Below are 13,102 nucleotides of genomic sequence, written 5' to 3'. Positions count from 1 at the left end.
TATTTTGTTTAATTGTCTGTATTTGAGACGTTTTAAATTAGAAACAGAAGTACAAAATTCATACAAATAATATAAATACTCACATACACGTGAAAACACTTCTTCCTACAATCATATCAAAAATCTACTAGCGCTCCAGATACCTATGTCATTTAGATACTATATATTATTCATAAGTCATACAGAGTATTGATAGTTTTACAGCAATACAGGGTGGTAACAGCATATGTGGGGTTGAGAAGGGGGTAACTGGACCGCACCTGAATTATTCATCGAGCCGCATAGTGATTTCATCTCATTGAATGGAGCCGGCGGCGGCGCGCCGTGATTACGACAGCGATACCTCCGTATCGTGTGTGGACACAATATGACTTGTCAGCTATGTGACCAACAACTGGTTTATTTTGGTGCATACTGGATGGCCGTATCTTGCGCACATCTGGTATGTACAAGTACTTGCAACTAAACCATTAAATGTATTAGCTAACTCTCTTTTTGGTTAAGTACTTGTTACGTTACATATCTATATAAATAATAACTACCTAAGAGCGATTCAAGTTAATATGTTATCATCATCAACAAGTTAGCTACTGCAGAATAGAAAGCCCACATATTTCTCTATAAATTGCGGCTCTGTACTACCTGGATCCATCAGTTCCCTGCAATATTATCGAGGTCGCCATTCCATCTCGAGGAAGATTGTTGTATATTACACTTGCCTGTACAAGATCGTCACTTATAAATCGTTCTTCCGCACCAATTATATGGTCGCGGTTTGGTTACTTCGGCTTGCTAATTCTTTTATTTGCATCGGTAACTTAAGTTTTGACTAACTTGCCTCTTGATATATCATTTAGTAAAATCATTACCGTTCATGAGTAAAATCACGCCATCTATCGATATATCTAATGTAGCTAATGTAGTTTTTAAAACTATATAAATATTTCTAAAACTACCTAAATATAACACCCGTAGACGGCACTCCCACACTAGTACTAGCGTAAGCATGACATAGAATGATATAGGAATTTGTGACATCATGTTGTTTGTCATATGCGATAACGAAAACGTATTTTTTTTACAACTTAGAATGACAAACAAGCTGACGGCCCACTTGATGGAAAGTGGTAACCATCGCCTATAGACATGAGCAGTACTATGGATATAACAGAGTATACTCTGTTTCGCCCATGATACGCCCCATGCGTTGCCATTCCTGAGGACCCAGGTGTTATTCCTCTGTACCCAGTAAATTCACACCATATCCCACCCTTCAAACTGAAACACAGCCATGCAAACACAACTGCTTCACGGTTGAAACACGAATGGAAGAGAGGTACCCAAGCAATCGACTTTTGTACAGTCTCCCTCTGGTAAAATATACGTACGTATAAGTAAGTAAGTAAAACCTTTATTAACAAACCTTTATTAACCAGCAACAATATTTACGAACCGATACGACATAATAACCTTAAAAAAAGAGTATATTCCTTTTTAAAAGGCCAGCAGTACACCTGCAATGCCATTGGTGTTGTACGTGATCATGGGCGGCGGTTGTCTCTTACCATTAGGTAAAACGCATGCTTGTTTGCCCCCTGTGTTGTAAAAAAACACAAATACAGGGTTGCATATTAGTTTACTACTAGTTTAAATACCTTTCACTTACAGCCGAAATATCCCAGACAAAATTTTTGAATTAGTTCAAAATCTTTGCCTCAAACCCATTACTCTGTAACCACGCTAAACTTTGCATCCTATCTAAGCGGATATTTCTACTTTTTTAAATTTAGAATATAATTTAAAAAAAAAATTAGTATAAGAAATACGAGTTGCACGTCGATAATTTAGCCCCACTCAGTGGCAGGTAAAAATGAAGAGATTGCTTTTTATCTGTGCAACGCGGCAAATTGAATGTAAAGTTGATTTCCCACCGGGCGCCCGCCGCCGCATAATTCCCCGCAAATTAAGCCGATACCAATTCAGTTGCTACCGATGTAAATATTATTGATAAATACCCCCCATTATGTACTTGTTTAATAACGCACGAGGTGGCGAAAAATACACAATATGTAACTACACGTTCTCTAAAGATATTAAAAAGGAGGGCTAATGGTTTTTCATATATACCTTCGGAATCAAGTTTTCGAAACTCTGATGCATTGATAGTAATTATTAATTATGTTATGGTAATTTTTTTTTATGGGTGAAAATGGTATGGTAACGGTAACACCGCCTGCGCTAATGGGATACGCTGGCGGAGCACCAGTGAAGGGGATAGATGAGAATGAAAACAGGCCAGTTAGCCCATCATGATGAATTCATCAGGAATTAACCATGATAGTTTCCAGGGGGAACCGCGAGGAGGTCGACCTGGTTGGGTATATTGCTAGAATGGGATTCTCAGTCTCCATTACTAACAATCCCTTTCCCCCTATTATTATTATTAATGAATATGACTGCAAGTAGGTTGCATTGCCCTTACATTGGCCATTGTTGTCGTATCTCAAATGAGATGCTTCAGCGGTGACCAAATTTGTTTATTATTACTTTTTTTTCTATTATTTATTTTATTATAAGATGTACTGATTAGGCCATTGTAGTCCATGATAATAAAGATTTTATTATTTTTAAGCATTAAATCCATTGGAATCATAATAAAAGAGGTAGATACTTACAGGATACAGGTAACAAGCGCGCCGAAAATTAATAGAATGACAAACAAGCTGTCAGTCACGTGATGGAAAGTGATAACCGTCGCCTGTATACATGAATAGTACCATGGATATAACTATGTATGTCAAACACTAGTCATTATAATTATTCTTATCGTTTTAGTCCAGCCATTCTATTTAAATTATTTGACAATGCAGTTTCCTAAATATATAATGTATTTTTTTAAAAAAATCATTTATGAAGTCGCGTAAAACTTAAAATCACGTTTACAAAAACAAATAACTTACAGATAATAATTATAATCATGTCAGCCTTTAACTGTCCACTGCTGAATATAAGTCTCGCCCTTGGGGGTTTTGCCAGTAGTTGCCATGTTTGGCAGGCGGGTTCACAACCGCAGTTTGGAGATGTTAAACAGGGACGCTGTTGCCGATCCCTCTCGAAAGCACTTAGTCGGCTCTTACGACACCCTCGGAAAGAGGGGAAAGGGATTGTTAGTAATGGGGTCTAATAGCCACATTACTGGCAATATACTCTCTCAGGTTGACCTCCACGCGGTTCCCTCTGGAAACCATCATGTTTAATTCTTGTCGAATTTATCATGGTGGGCCATCTGACCTGTATTCATTCTCACATATCATCTTCCACTGGTATCTCGTCGGTGTATACCAATAGCGCGGGCGGGATTACCAATCCATTTTCACCCATTAAAAAAAAAAGATACCCTCGGAAAAGGAAGGGGTGGCCTATTCTATGCCAAGACCACACGGCCACAGATAATAGTAGCTACACACCACAGATAGTAGTAGTAACACAGTGTTTTTACGAATTAAATTAGATTCACCATGTAACTAATACAGTACCTACGAGGGCTGTTATGGGCACAGTAAATAAATAAAAGAAAAAGACCTGTTAAAAAAAACTTACATGCAATATATATTTTTTTTAAACTATCAAAAATTTTACTACGTATATAACACAAAGATGTTATTGTACAACCTAAGTCCTTAGCAGACGACAGTGGGTGCCGAAAATAGTACGGCCGCTGTAATCTCAATCCTCTTAAAGCCGAAAATTAATCATGAGACGCAATGCGACGGGCCGGCTTAGGGAGGGGCCGCTGCGACCCGCCGTAGACGTGAGTCTTCATAAATCGATTTTGATTTTTGTTTGGAAATAAACAGTAACCGTTTTATAGTTTTGTAAGTTCACATTATATTTTAATGTAATAACTACCAGATTAACTTACAGAACAGCCACTCACGGTTAAAGGTTCCGAATGGTTTCGAAACTAGTCGAGCTTTCTCGACTTAATTAAACGTTAGTTAAGCCAGTTATTACAATATCCGTTTATAAAAAAATATAATAAATATACTCACGACTGTTATCTGTAAAGGGGTAGTCAGAGGCATTTGTCGATTTTTGTTGTTGTGATGAACCTAATATTTGATATGGCCACAGGTCTCCGAGCACATTATTCTAAAGTGGCAAGGAACGAGTCCGCCACCGTCACTCGAATTTTAAATGAGTAATATTTTAAGATTGAATTCATTAAAAAAAAAAAAACTTTGATGATTTCAACCATAGCAAAACTATTAATTTTGATTTAAAAACTAAACCAATAAACCGATTTAAAAAAAATATAGTACCAATCTAAAAGTATATCATTTCAGATAAAAAAAAAACTTTTCCAAATTGATTTACAAAGCTATAAGGTAACAAACATAAAAAAAAAAAACAGAATTAAAAACCTCCTTTTTTGAAGTTGGTTAAAAAATTTTTTAAATAATAAACATGTCTCAAATTCTGATGTAAATAATCGTATTACGTCAAAGAAAAAATAAAAATATTCTCATATGATTGCATATTTTCTGCTCTCTTAACCTATCAAGACGATAAAATCGTGCTGTTACGCCATACCATGATACGGTAAATTATAAAAATATTCAATAACTAGCGGCCTGTCCCGACGTCGCACGGGTGGACATTTTTACATTCTAAAAAGTGGCCATTAAGGCTGCACACGCGACGGAAGCTTAAAAATGGAGTAACTTCTCCCCTTTTCCCAACATTTCCCTTCACTGCTCTGCTCCTATTAATCGTAGCGTGATGAAAAGTACACTATAACCTGCCCAGGAGTATGAAGAATAATTGTACCAAGTTTCGTTAAAATCCGTCAAATAGTTTTTGTTTCTATAACAAACATACAGACAGACAGACAAAAATTTTACTGATTGCATTTTTGGCATCAGTATCGATCATTAATCACCCCCTGATAGTTATTTTGGAAATATATTTCATGTACAGAATTGACCTCTCTACAGATTTATTATAAGTATAGAAGAACATATATAAGTAGTACTAGAGCACGTCTGCTAACGTAGTTAGAATGGAACTAACACTATAGATTTTATGACAGGAGGTAAAAAGCTAAAGTGAAAAATGTTGTTTGATTGTATTAAAACTCATGATTTTTTTTTTTTTATATACAATTTACTTTTTAGTTTTCGGTAATGGACATTCATATATATTTATACACTTATCTTTTGATACTGAAACTAATTTATCACCTTTTGCATTGAATTGGAGACCCCATACCTGAAAATTGTTATAAATTTGCAATTATTAATATTGTGTTTCCGAAACGCTAGTATTTATTGCTAACTGCAAGTTGCAATACTTATTAAAATATATATAATAATTGCCAGCTTTAAGTTCAACAAAGTACCTACTCAAAGATTCTAAAAAAGTGTAATAACCAATAGAAATTATTACTAAATAACAATAATAAATATTAATAAATTAATTTGGTTTTTTAAATATTTTTATCAATACTTGTGTTTCGGTCTGAAGGATGGCAATGAAATTACAAGATACAGGGGCATAAATAACATTTTAGTCCTAAGGAATGGCAACGCTTGAAAAGTATCATGGGCAATACAGTATACTCTGTTATGTCCAAGGTACTGTTAGGTGCACGGTAGACATCTATAGATCACTGTCCATCAAATTCCGTCAGCTTGTTTGCCTATTTTTAAATTGCATAAAGTAGGACTAATAACAATAATTAGTTTTTTTTTAATTTAAATTAATTAAATTATTTGGACTAATAACAATTACAACTAGTTTTTTTTTACGTAATACTCACAGTGGCTGTATGTTCATGAAACTCGTTGAAATTATTAAAAAAAAAATACCATCGTTGAGGACTTTCCCATCCAGCTAAAACCTTTTTAAGTTGCAACAAAAAATTGTGAATGCAAGTTGTGAAGTTTGTCACGACTTAGCACTTTTTTGGCTAAATCAATACACACAACTCTAAAATACATTCAAAATTATTATAAAAAAAATACGTAATACTCACAGTGGCTGTATGTTCATGAAACTCGTTGAGGACTTTCAGACCATCCAGCTGGGAGATTATCACGCGGCCGTCGGCGGCGGCGGAGGCGACGCGCTTGCCGTCGCTAGACACGTTCGCACACAGCGCCCATGTCTTGTGTGCGTTAAGGCACTATACATACACTAACAAAATCACTTTCACATTTATGATATTATTAAAAATTTTCAAAAAACCCCCGTCGCAAAAACAAAATTGAACTACCAGAACAAAAAATGTAAATTTTTAAGATACCGATAATATGATTAAATTATAAATGACTTTGAGACTAGGAAATTTTTCCACTACTTAATTATAACGAAAAAAATAAGGGTTAATTTTGGAAATATGGATCGGAGTGCAAATCGTTAATTGTTTTTATACATTTGCAATAACAATTTATATTCAATTAGCTACAATATTATTACTTTTTTTTTATAATATTTTTGTATATATATATATATATATATATATATATATATATATATATATATATATATATATATATATATATATATATATATATATATATATATTATAAATAATATAATATATTGTTATATATGACAACTTTGGTACACATTATAAATCTTCACATTTCCGTCGTTAGAAGCGGTCGCTAAGAGCTGAGAGTTCGGCGAAAAGGCAACACTCCGGACAGACTGTGTGTGTGCTTCAATGGTGTGCAACAGCTTGCCCTGAGCAACGTCCATGATGCATACTGTACCGTCCATCGCTCCACTCGCTATGTACTTGCCATTTGCACTCTGTAATAAAAGTTTTTATTATAATTCATCATATGCATGCCTAAAATGTGCGGGTGAGTTAGAATATTTCTATGCCACTTAAAATAGTGTACAAGCTGACGTCCAACCTCATGGAAAGTGACAATCGTCGTCTATAGAAATGCACAGGACCAAGAACATTACAGAATATACTGTATCGCCCATAGTAACCTTAATATATTGCCATTAAGCAGTAGAAACACTAGTAAAGGGATAAGTGAATCTCATACCAACTTTTTATTCTCCTTTTATTTTTAAAACAAATTAAGTAAAAACATTAACATATCAAAATTAATTTAATCATTTAAAATCTCATGAATATGTCTCACACAAGAGAAAGGCGGTCCTTTCTTAAAAAAACCCATGTAATTAGTAAATATCATTTAGCAATAATAACGAAGTACCTGAATGGCTTAGTACAATGCGAGATTCAATATTGTAAATAACAAGTAGGATACTTTTTATATTAATTTATACATATATAAAATTATTAAAAAAATCAAAATAATATAAAAGTCACCCTCTTACCCATGCAACACTCAATGCAAACTTTCCCCTAGTGTCTAAAATTTTATCTGGTTTCCCTTTTTCAACACTATAAATGACTATCTTCCCCGTGTGTCCACCAGAAGCTATCTTAGTGCCACACGGTGAAAATGTCACTTCCCAAGAATCAGTTGCACCTGTCTGCACTTCATGTACTTTACTTCCAGACAGTAGATCCCAAATAATTATACTTGAATCCAATGATGAACTAGCTATAGCTGAAATATAATTTACAGCACATAAAATTACACATTATTTATACATCTTTTCAATAATAACTTTATCTTCTAGGTATAAAATTTTATATCGTTTAAAATAAAAAACTAATAGAATTCCTTCTCATGGCTGTAGCTAGGACTTGGAGGAAGAGGCGTTTAAGGGCAATGCCTTACTTTAAAAGGCCCAATGCCCTACCTTAAATTGAAAGGCTCCAAAAAAATTAGATAGATTTGCTTTTTGAAGTCACTTAATTATGGCTCTTGGCTTACCAAAAAGTTCTTTTACCTTCTCCTACCATAAATATGGGTCAAGCCATATAGTGGCCATACAAGTCCTATCAGAGACCAATTTACTAATTTATAAAATTTCATTTCAGAAAAAAATACAACTTAATTTATATAAAGTCATATATATGTATGATAACAAGAATATCAATTTCTTACTATGGCCATCAGGACTGACAGCAACAGAGACAACCGCCATACTGTGCCCTGTCAGAGTGTGAACCAGCTCCAATTTGTTATTGTCAAATGACCATATTTTTAACAGTCCATCTAGTCCTCCTGTCACTATGAAATTTTTGCCATTGTCCCTGAACAAAATAATCATTATAATTAAGGGAATGAAGTACAATATATATACAGTAAGGTGCAAAACTGAGTCAGTATTTTACATTTCCATAAAAAGTAGCGTAAAAAATGTAGGATTAATTGTTAAATAATAAACGAATTTTTAAAAACGACATTTATTTATTATTTAATTACGATGTCTGATAAGCTTAAACTTTTTGGTTTATGATTATCGCCAATTGGTTCACTTTTGCAAGTTACAAAAATATTGATTTCATAATTTCAATATTTGGTCAAACTCTTGCTTTTTTAATGGCATACAATTTTTTACTATTTTCACAGATAATGTGTTTTTCTAGTACATTATAAAATGTTTAAGTTCGATGGTGGTGCTTTATACTGATTTAAAAGCATGCTTTTCAAGTATGCCCATAAATTTTCGATTGGATTAATATCCGGACTTTGAGATGGCCAGGGCAAAACTTGAAACTCTTGCTTATTTAGTAAATTTTTTACTATTTTCAATATGTTGATATGTTCAATGACTTCTTCAATGACTATATATATATATATATAGTCATTGAAGAAAATCCTATGGTCAGTTCAGCCGTTCTTAGTATTATATTTAATTTTCTTTTTTTAATATTATTTGTATTCTTAACATATTTAAGTTTATCTGATGAAATGTCTTAATAAACTAATAACTATAAACAAATAAGTAAAAAAATTAAATCACTTACTTCGAGTCTCCTGTTGTGTTTATTTTAACCCATGCACAAGTGTAGATGGGATCATTGTGAGCATTTTCTTTCTTTAAAAAAATCGAGTACTAAAAAAAATAATATTATAGCCATTCAGTTGCAGTTGATACTTAATATCAAAATTAAAAAAAAAGGACTTAAAAAAGATGAAACATAAACTTACTAAGAAGCAACAAATAAACTGATTAGCTATTAATAAACCGATTATCTATTAATGTAGATCAAACATTATTATAATTCATACCTAATTATCTATTTGAAGCCAGTGTCAAGTCAGGAATTGAAAATTACCTTTTCAAACTAGTTTTTGTATTAAATCATAACATGTTTTATTAACCATTAGCATCCTATGCCTTTCATTATCACCTCTCCAGCATGAAATGATGAATTTCAGATGCAACCACCTAAATAATTTGAAACCCGAAATGGTAAAGGTTAAGGAATCCAAATTTCCTTCATAAATCCTTCCGAATATTTTTAAGAAAGTATAACAACTAAAGTAAAATGTATAAGTGACATGATGTACTATAAACTAGACTTTTAATATGTAAGTACAATTTAAATAATATAATTGAATTATAATTTTGTTTATGCTTTTTTTTAAATCGCTGAAGGCAATTAAACAGGTGCCTAAATACCATGTGGCTCTTGTAATAATTTTAAACTGTTTAATGCAAATAAACTCATTTCATTTCAAAGGTCTATGTCTATATGTGCCTATTGTATTTAAAACATTATCTTCTAACTCCTAACCATTAAGCAATTGTGCCTTCCATCAGCAGCTTTGCAATATGAGATAATGACTACCAGATACCAATACCAGCATGTAATATCCCTGGTGGGGGGAAAGGGATTGTTAGTAATGCAGCCTAACTGACCCATTGCTAGCAATACACCCTACTAGGTTATTATATATATATATATATATATATATATATATATATATATATATATATATATATATATATAAAACATATGTGCCTATAACATTTGAAGATTTCCTTGAAATTTTCTAGGATTCCACCTCCAGATTGTGTAACAATGGGACCAATTCAAGAGTATACTCATTCAAATAAAAAAGAATGTGGAAAATCGGTTAATAATTGACAGAGGAATCTTTGGGCATACATACAATAAATAAACAGTAGAAAACAGGACCTCCTTCTTTTTTAAAGTTGATTAAAAATAAATAAAAATTTATAGGGTTTATATTTAATATTGTCCTGATTAATTTGCTAAACATATGTTTCAAATTACATACCACAGATGCAGTAGGCATTTTCAACTCTTATTAAATGGATCAAGTACCTAAGTACAAATTTAACATTAAATTATATAAAAATAAGAAAATTAATTATTAAACAACAAATGATAATAAGCAATTTTTTAAGACCGGTCTACGAAATATTTCAAATCTGACAGCATAACTTTGACAATTATGCCACTGTCAATATTTTTTTTTATAAAATGCTTACGGCTTTGGATTACCACCGTCATCATGTCAAAAAATGTGATTTTTACACAAGCTGACGGCCATAAATTAAGAATAATACAATCTTAACGGTCCACCTAATAGAAAGTGGTAAGCTGAAAACATTATAAGTATAAAATTAAATTAAGATATGCTTAAGGTGAATATTATTCCACTTTGTTTCAAGTTAATATTGAAGTATCAATGTAACATTATCTATCCTACCTAGTCTATAAACTTTACCAATTATTCATTAAAATTTAATGAAATTTAAAAATTAATAAACACTGTGCTTTTTATTTTTATTTAAAAATATATGTAAATAATTAACTTATAAATTACAATGGGCAGTCATATATATTTACGCTTTTATCTTCAGATACTGATATAATTTTATTACTATCTGCATTAAACTTAACTCCCCAAACCTGCAACAGAACAGCAAAAAATTTTGTAAATTGTTGCAATATTCAATTTTGGAACTTTGCAATACAATACAAGACCATATAGTTACCTGGTCGCTATGTTCTTTAAATACATTTTGGCATTGCATACTGTCTAGGTCCCAAACTCTAACTGTTCGGTCAGCACTTCCAGACACAAAACGCTTGCCATCAGGTGAAAATGCTACTGACAGCACCCAAGATGCATGACCTGATAATGTACCAGCTAAATTTGCATGAACCCTAAAAAAGTACAATAATTAATCTGTAAGAATTAGATAAATGTGATATATCTTTGGATATATCACATTTATCTAATTGTAAATGTGATATATATTGTAATAATAAATGTAAGATGATACATCTTTAGATTATTACAATAACTAAAATCATATGAAATTCTCCTCCTCCTCACGCTTTAAAATATTTACAAAAATGGTATTTACATAGTACCTTTCATAGACCAAAATGTTATATAGATTTATGAGCCATTTATTTTTTATACATTTATTTTACAAACTTGGATACTTATACACTCTAAACTAACTAATTAAACAAAAACATATACATACACATCATATAATTTCATATGTCCATCGTCAGATGCAGTAAGTAGAAGTTGTGAATCTGGTGAGAAACAGAGGCTACGGATAGGCATGGCGTGCCCTTCTAAAGTGTGGACTAGTTTGCCTTGAGCGACATCAAATATGTTAATTATACCATCTAAAGCTCCACTTGCTATATATTTACCATCAGGACTCTGAAAAAATTGGGAAACAATTTAAATAAGAACACTTACAGATAGTATTATGAGCTCTGAAAGACACTTTATTTAAAGATATATATGTTAGATGTCTAGATTAATGAATACAATATTTATATTTTAATTCATACAGAAATATCTGTGACATACAGAAAATATAAAAATAACTTACATAAGCCACACTGAGTGTGAATTTGCCACGAGTATCTAAGGTCTGTTCTTGTTTACCAGTTTCAACACTAAATATTAATATCTTGCCAGCATTACTGCCAGATATCACATGCTTTCCATCAGGAGAAAAGTCCAATGTCCATACATCTGTGGGGCCTGTCTCCATCATCTTCAATTTTTCTCCAGATGCAATATCCCATAATATCAATGAGGAATCTTGAGAGCTAGTAGCCATAGCTGAAATAAGTTTTAAATTTAAATATTAAACCATAAATATTAATAAAAATGAATATATATATACAAAAATGAATATATATATATATAAAAATTTGAGAGAAGAAAAGATATACTGCACCAATGCAAAACAATTTAAGAAAAGGAAGACAATAATGATGAATGATGAATTCATTAGTAAAACACTATTTAAACTTAAAAGTTCCCTCTATATCCTTTTAAATTATAAACGATCATTTAACACAACATCATACAATTTTTTTTATATATAAAAGTGATATGTCAAGATCATTTATCAAATAAATAAGATCAAACAAACTTTAACAAGTCTATATAAATATAATTATCTTTTTCCTTTTAAACCTTTCCAAATTATTAAGATTGTTTATCTTAATATTTTCATGTTCAAGATACTACTACATACTTTTCCCATCAGGACTGACTGCAACTGATATAACACCTAGTGAATGACCCTCCAACTGATGCTTCATTTCTAATTTTCCATCTTCAAGTTGCCACACTTTTATTAAATCATCAAGCCCACCAGTGATTATATAGTTTTCTGTTGTCGCTTGGGAGTGGTTAGAGTCTCTGAAATACACAATTTAGCTGTCTCTAACAATTACCGTATAGATTATCAATAAACCAATTCTTATTAATATAATTTTGAGAAATAATAAATAATATTTTTTAGGTTACAAAACTCACTGAGAATTTTCGTTATTTTCAGTGTTTTCGTCATTTTTCTGGCTCTCTTTTCCAATGTGACTCCATCCACAACACCAAATTGAATCGTCATGCGCATTTTCTTTTTTTAATTGTAAGTAATACTGAAAGGAAAATGCTTGCTATTAAACATATTGTTAACCGGTAAACATTTATTCATCTTTAAAGTAGCTAAATTTACATACTAATGTTGTTATTGACATATTTTTCTTGAACCTTTATTTATAAAGCACAAACAATTCCACTTTATTGGCCTTTATATATTTTCGGCAATTTTTTAAATTTAAAGATATTAATTTAAATGAAGCTTGACACAGTTTATACAATTTATGAAATTCTGACATTTTGCAAATACATAGAGT

General features: G+C 31.8%; 1 protein-coding gene and 1 pseudogene across 1 annotated transcript; both read right to left on the bottom strand.

Annotated features, from left to right (window-relative positions):
* Window positions 1-5,113: 5,113 nt before the first annotated feature.
* On the bottom strand, window positions 5,114-10,373 carry LOC113510828 (WD repeat-containing protein 61-like; annotated as a pseudogene).
* Window positions 10,374-10,680: 307 nt separating this feature from the next.
* Window positions 10,681-13,102, bottom strand: LOC113510701 (WD repeat-containing protein 61-like). Its single transcript, XM_026894205.3, has 7 exons — window positions 12,926-13,102; window positions 12,723-12,844; window positions 12,439-12,605; window positions 11,782-12,017; window positions 11,419-11,606; window positions 10,918-11,089; window positions 10,681-10,831 (listed from the first exon to the last, which is right to left on the bottom strand). Exons 1-7 carry the CDS (start codon window positions 12,941-12,943, stop codon window positions 10,742-10,744), a joined length of 993 nt encoding a protein of 330 aa, XP_026750006.1. The 5' UTR covers window positions 12,944-13,102; the 3' UTR covers window positions 10,681-10,741.

The sequence above is a fragment of the Galleria mellonella genome, unplaced genomic scaffold (genome assembly GCF_026898425.1).
Source record: "Galleria mellonella isolate WM207_F2 unplaced genomic scaffold, CSIRO_AGI_GalMel_v1 utg32, whole genome shotgun sequence".
Taxonomy (NCBI): Eukaryota; Metazoa; Arthropoda; class Insecta; order Lepidoptera; family Pyralidae; genus Galleria; species Galleria mellonella.
Note: the sequence above shows the minus strand (reverse complement) of the source record. Positions and strands in the feature narration are given on the sequence as shown.

What these genes read in the sequence shown, in the direction of transcription:
- LOC113510701 (XM_026894205.3), bottom strand. An exon ending in AGTCAGTCCTGATGGGAAAA is followed by an intron (nt 12,018 to 12,438) that starts GTATGTAGTAGT and finishes AACTTATTTCAG; the next exon opens with CTATGGCTACTAGCTCTCAA. An exon ending in CATATGAAATTATATGATGT is followed by an intron (nt 11,090 to 11,418) that starts GTATGTATATGT and finishes GTACTTTTTTAG; the next exon opens with GGTTCATGCAAATTTAGCTG.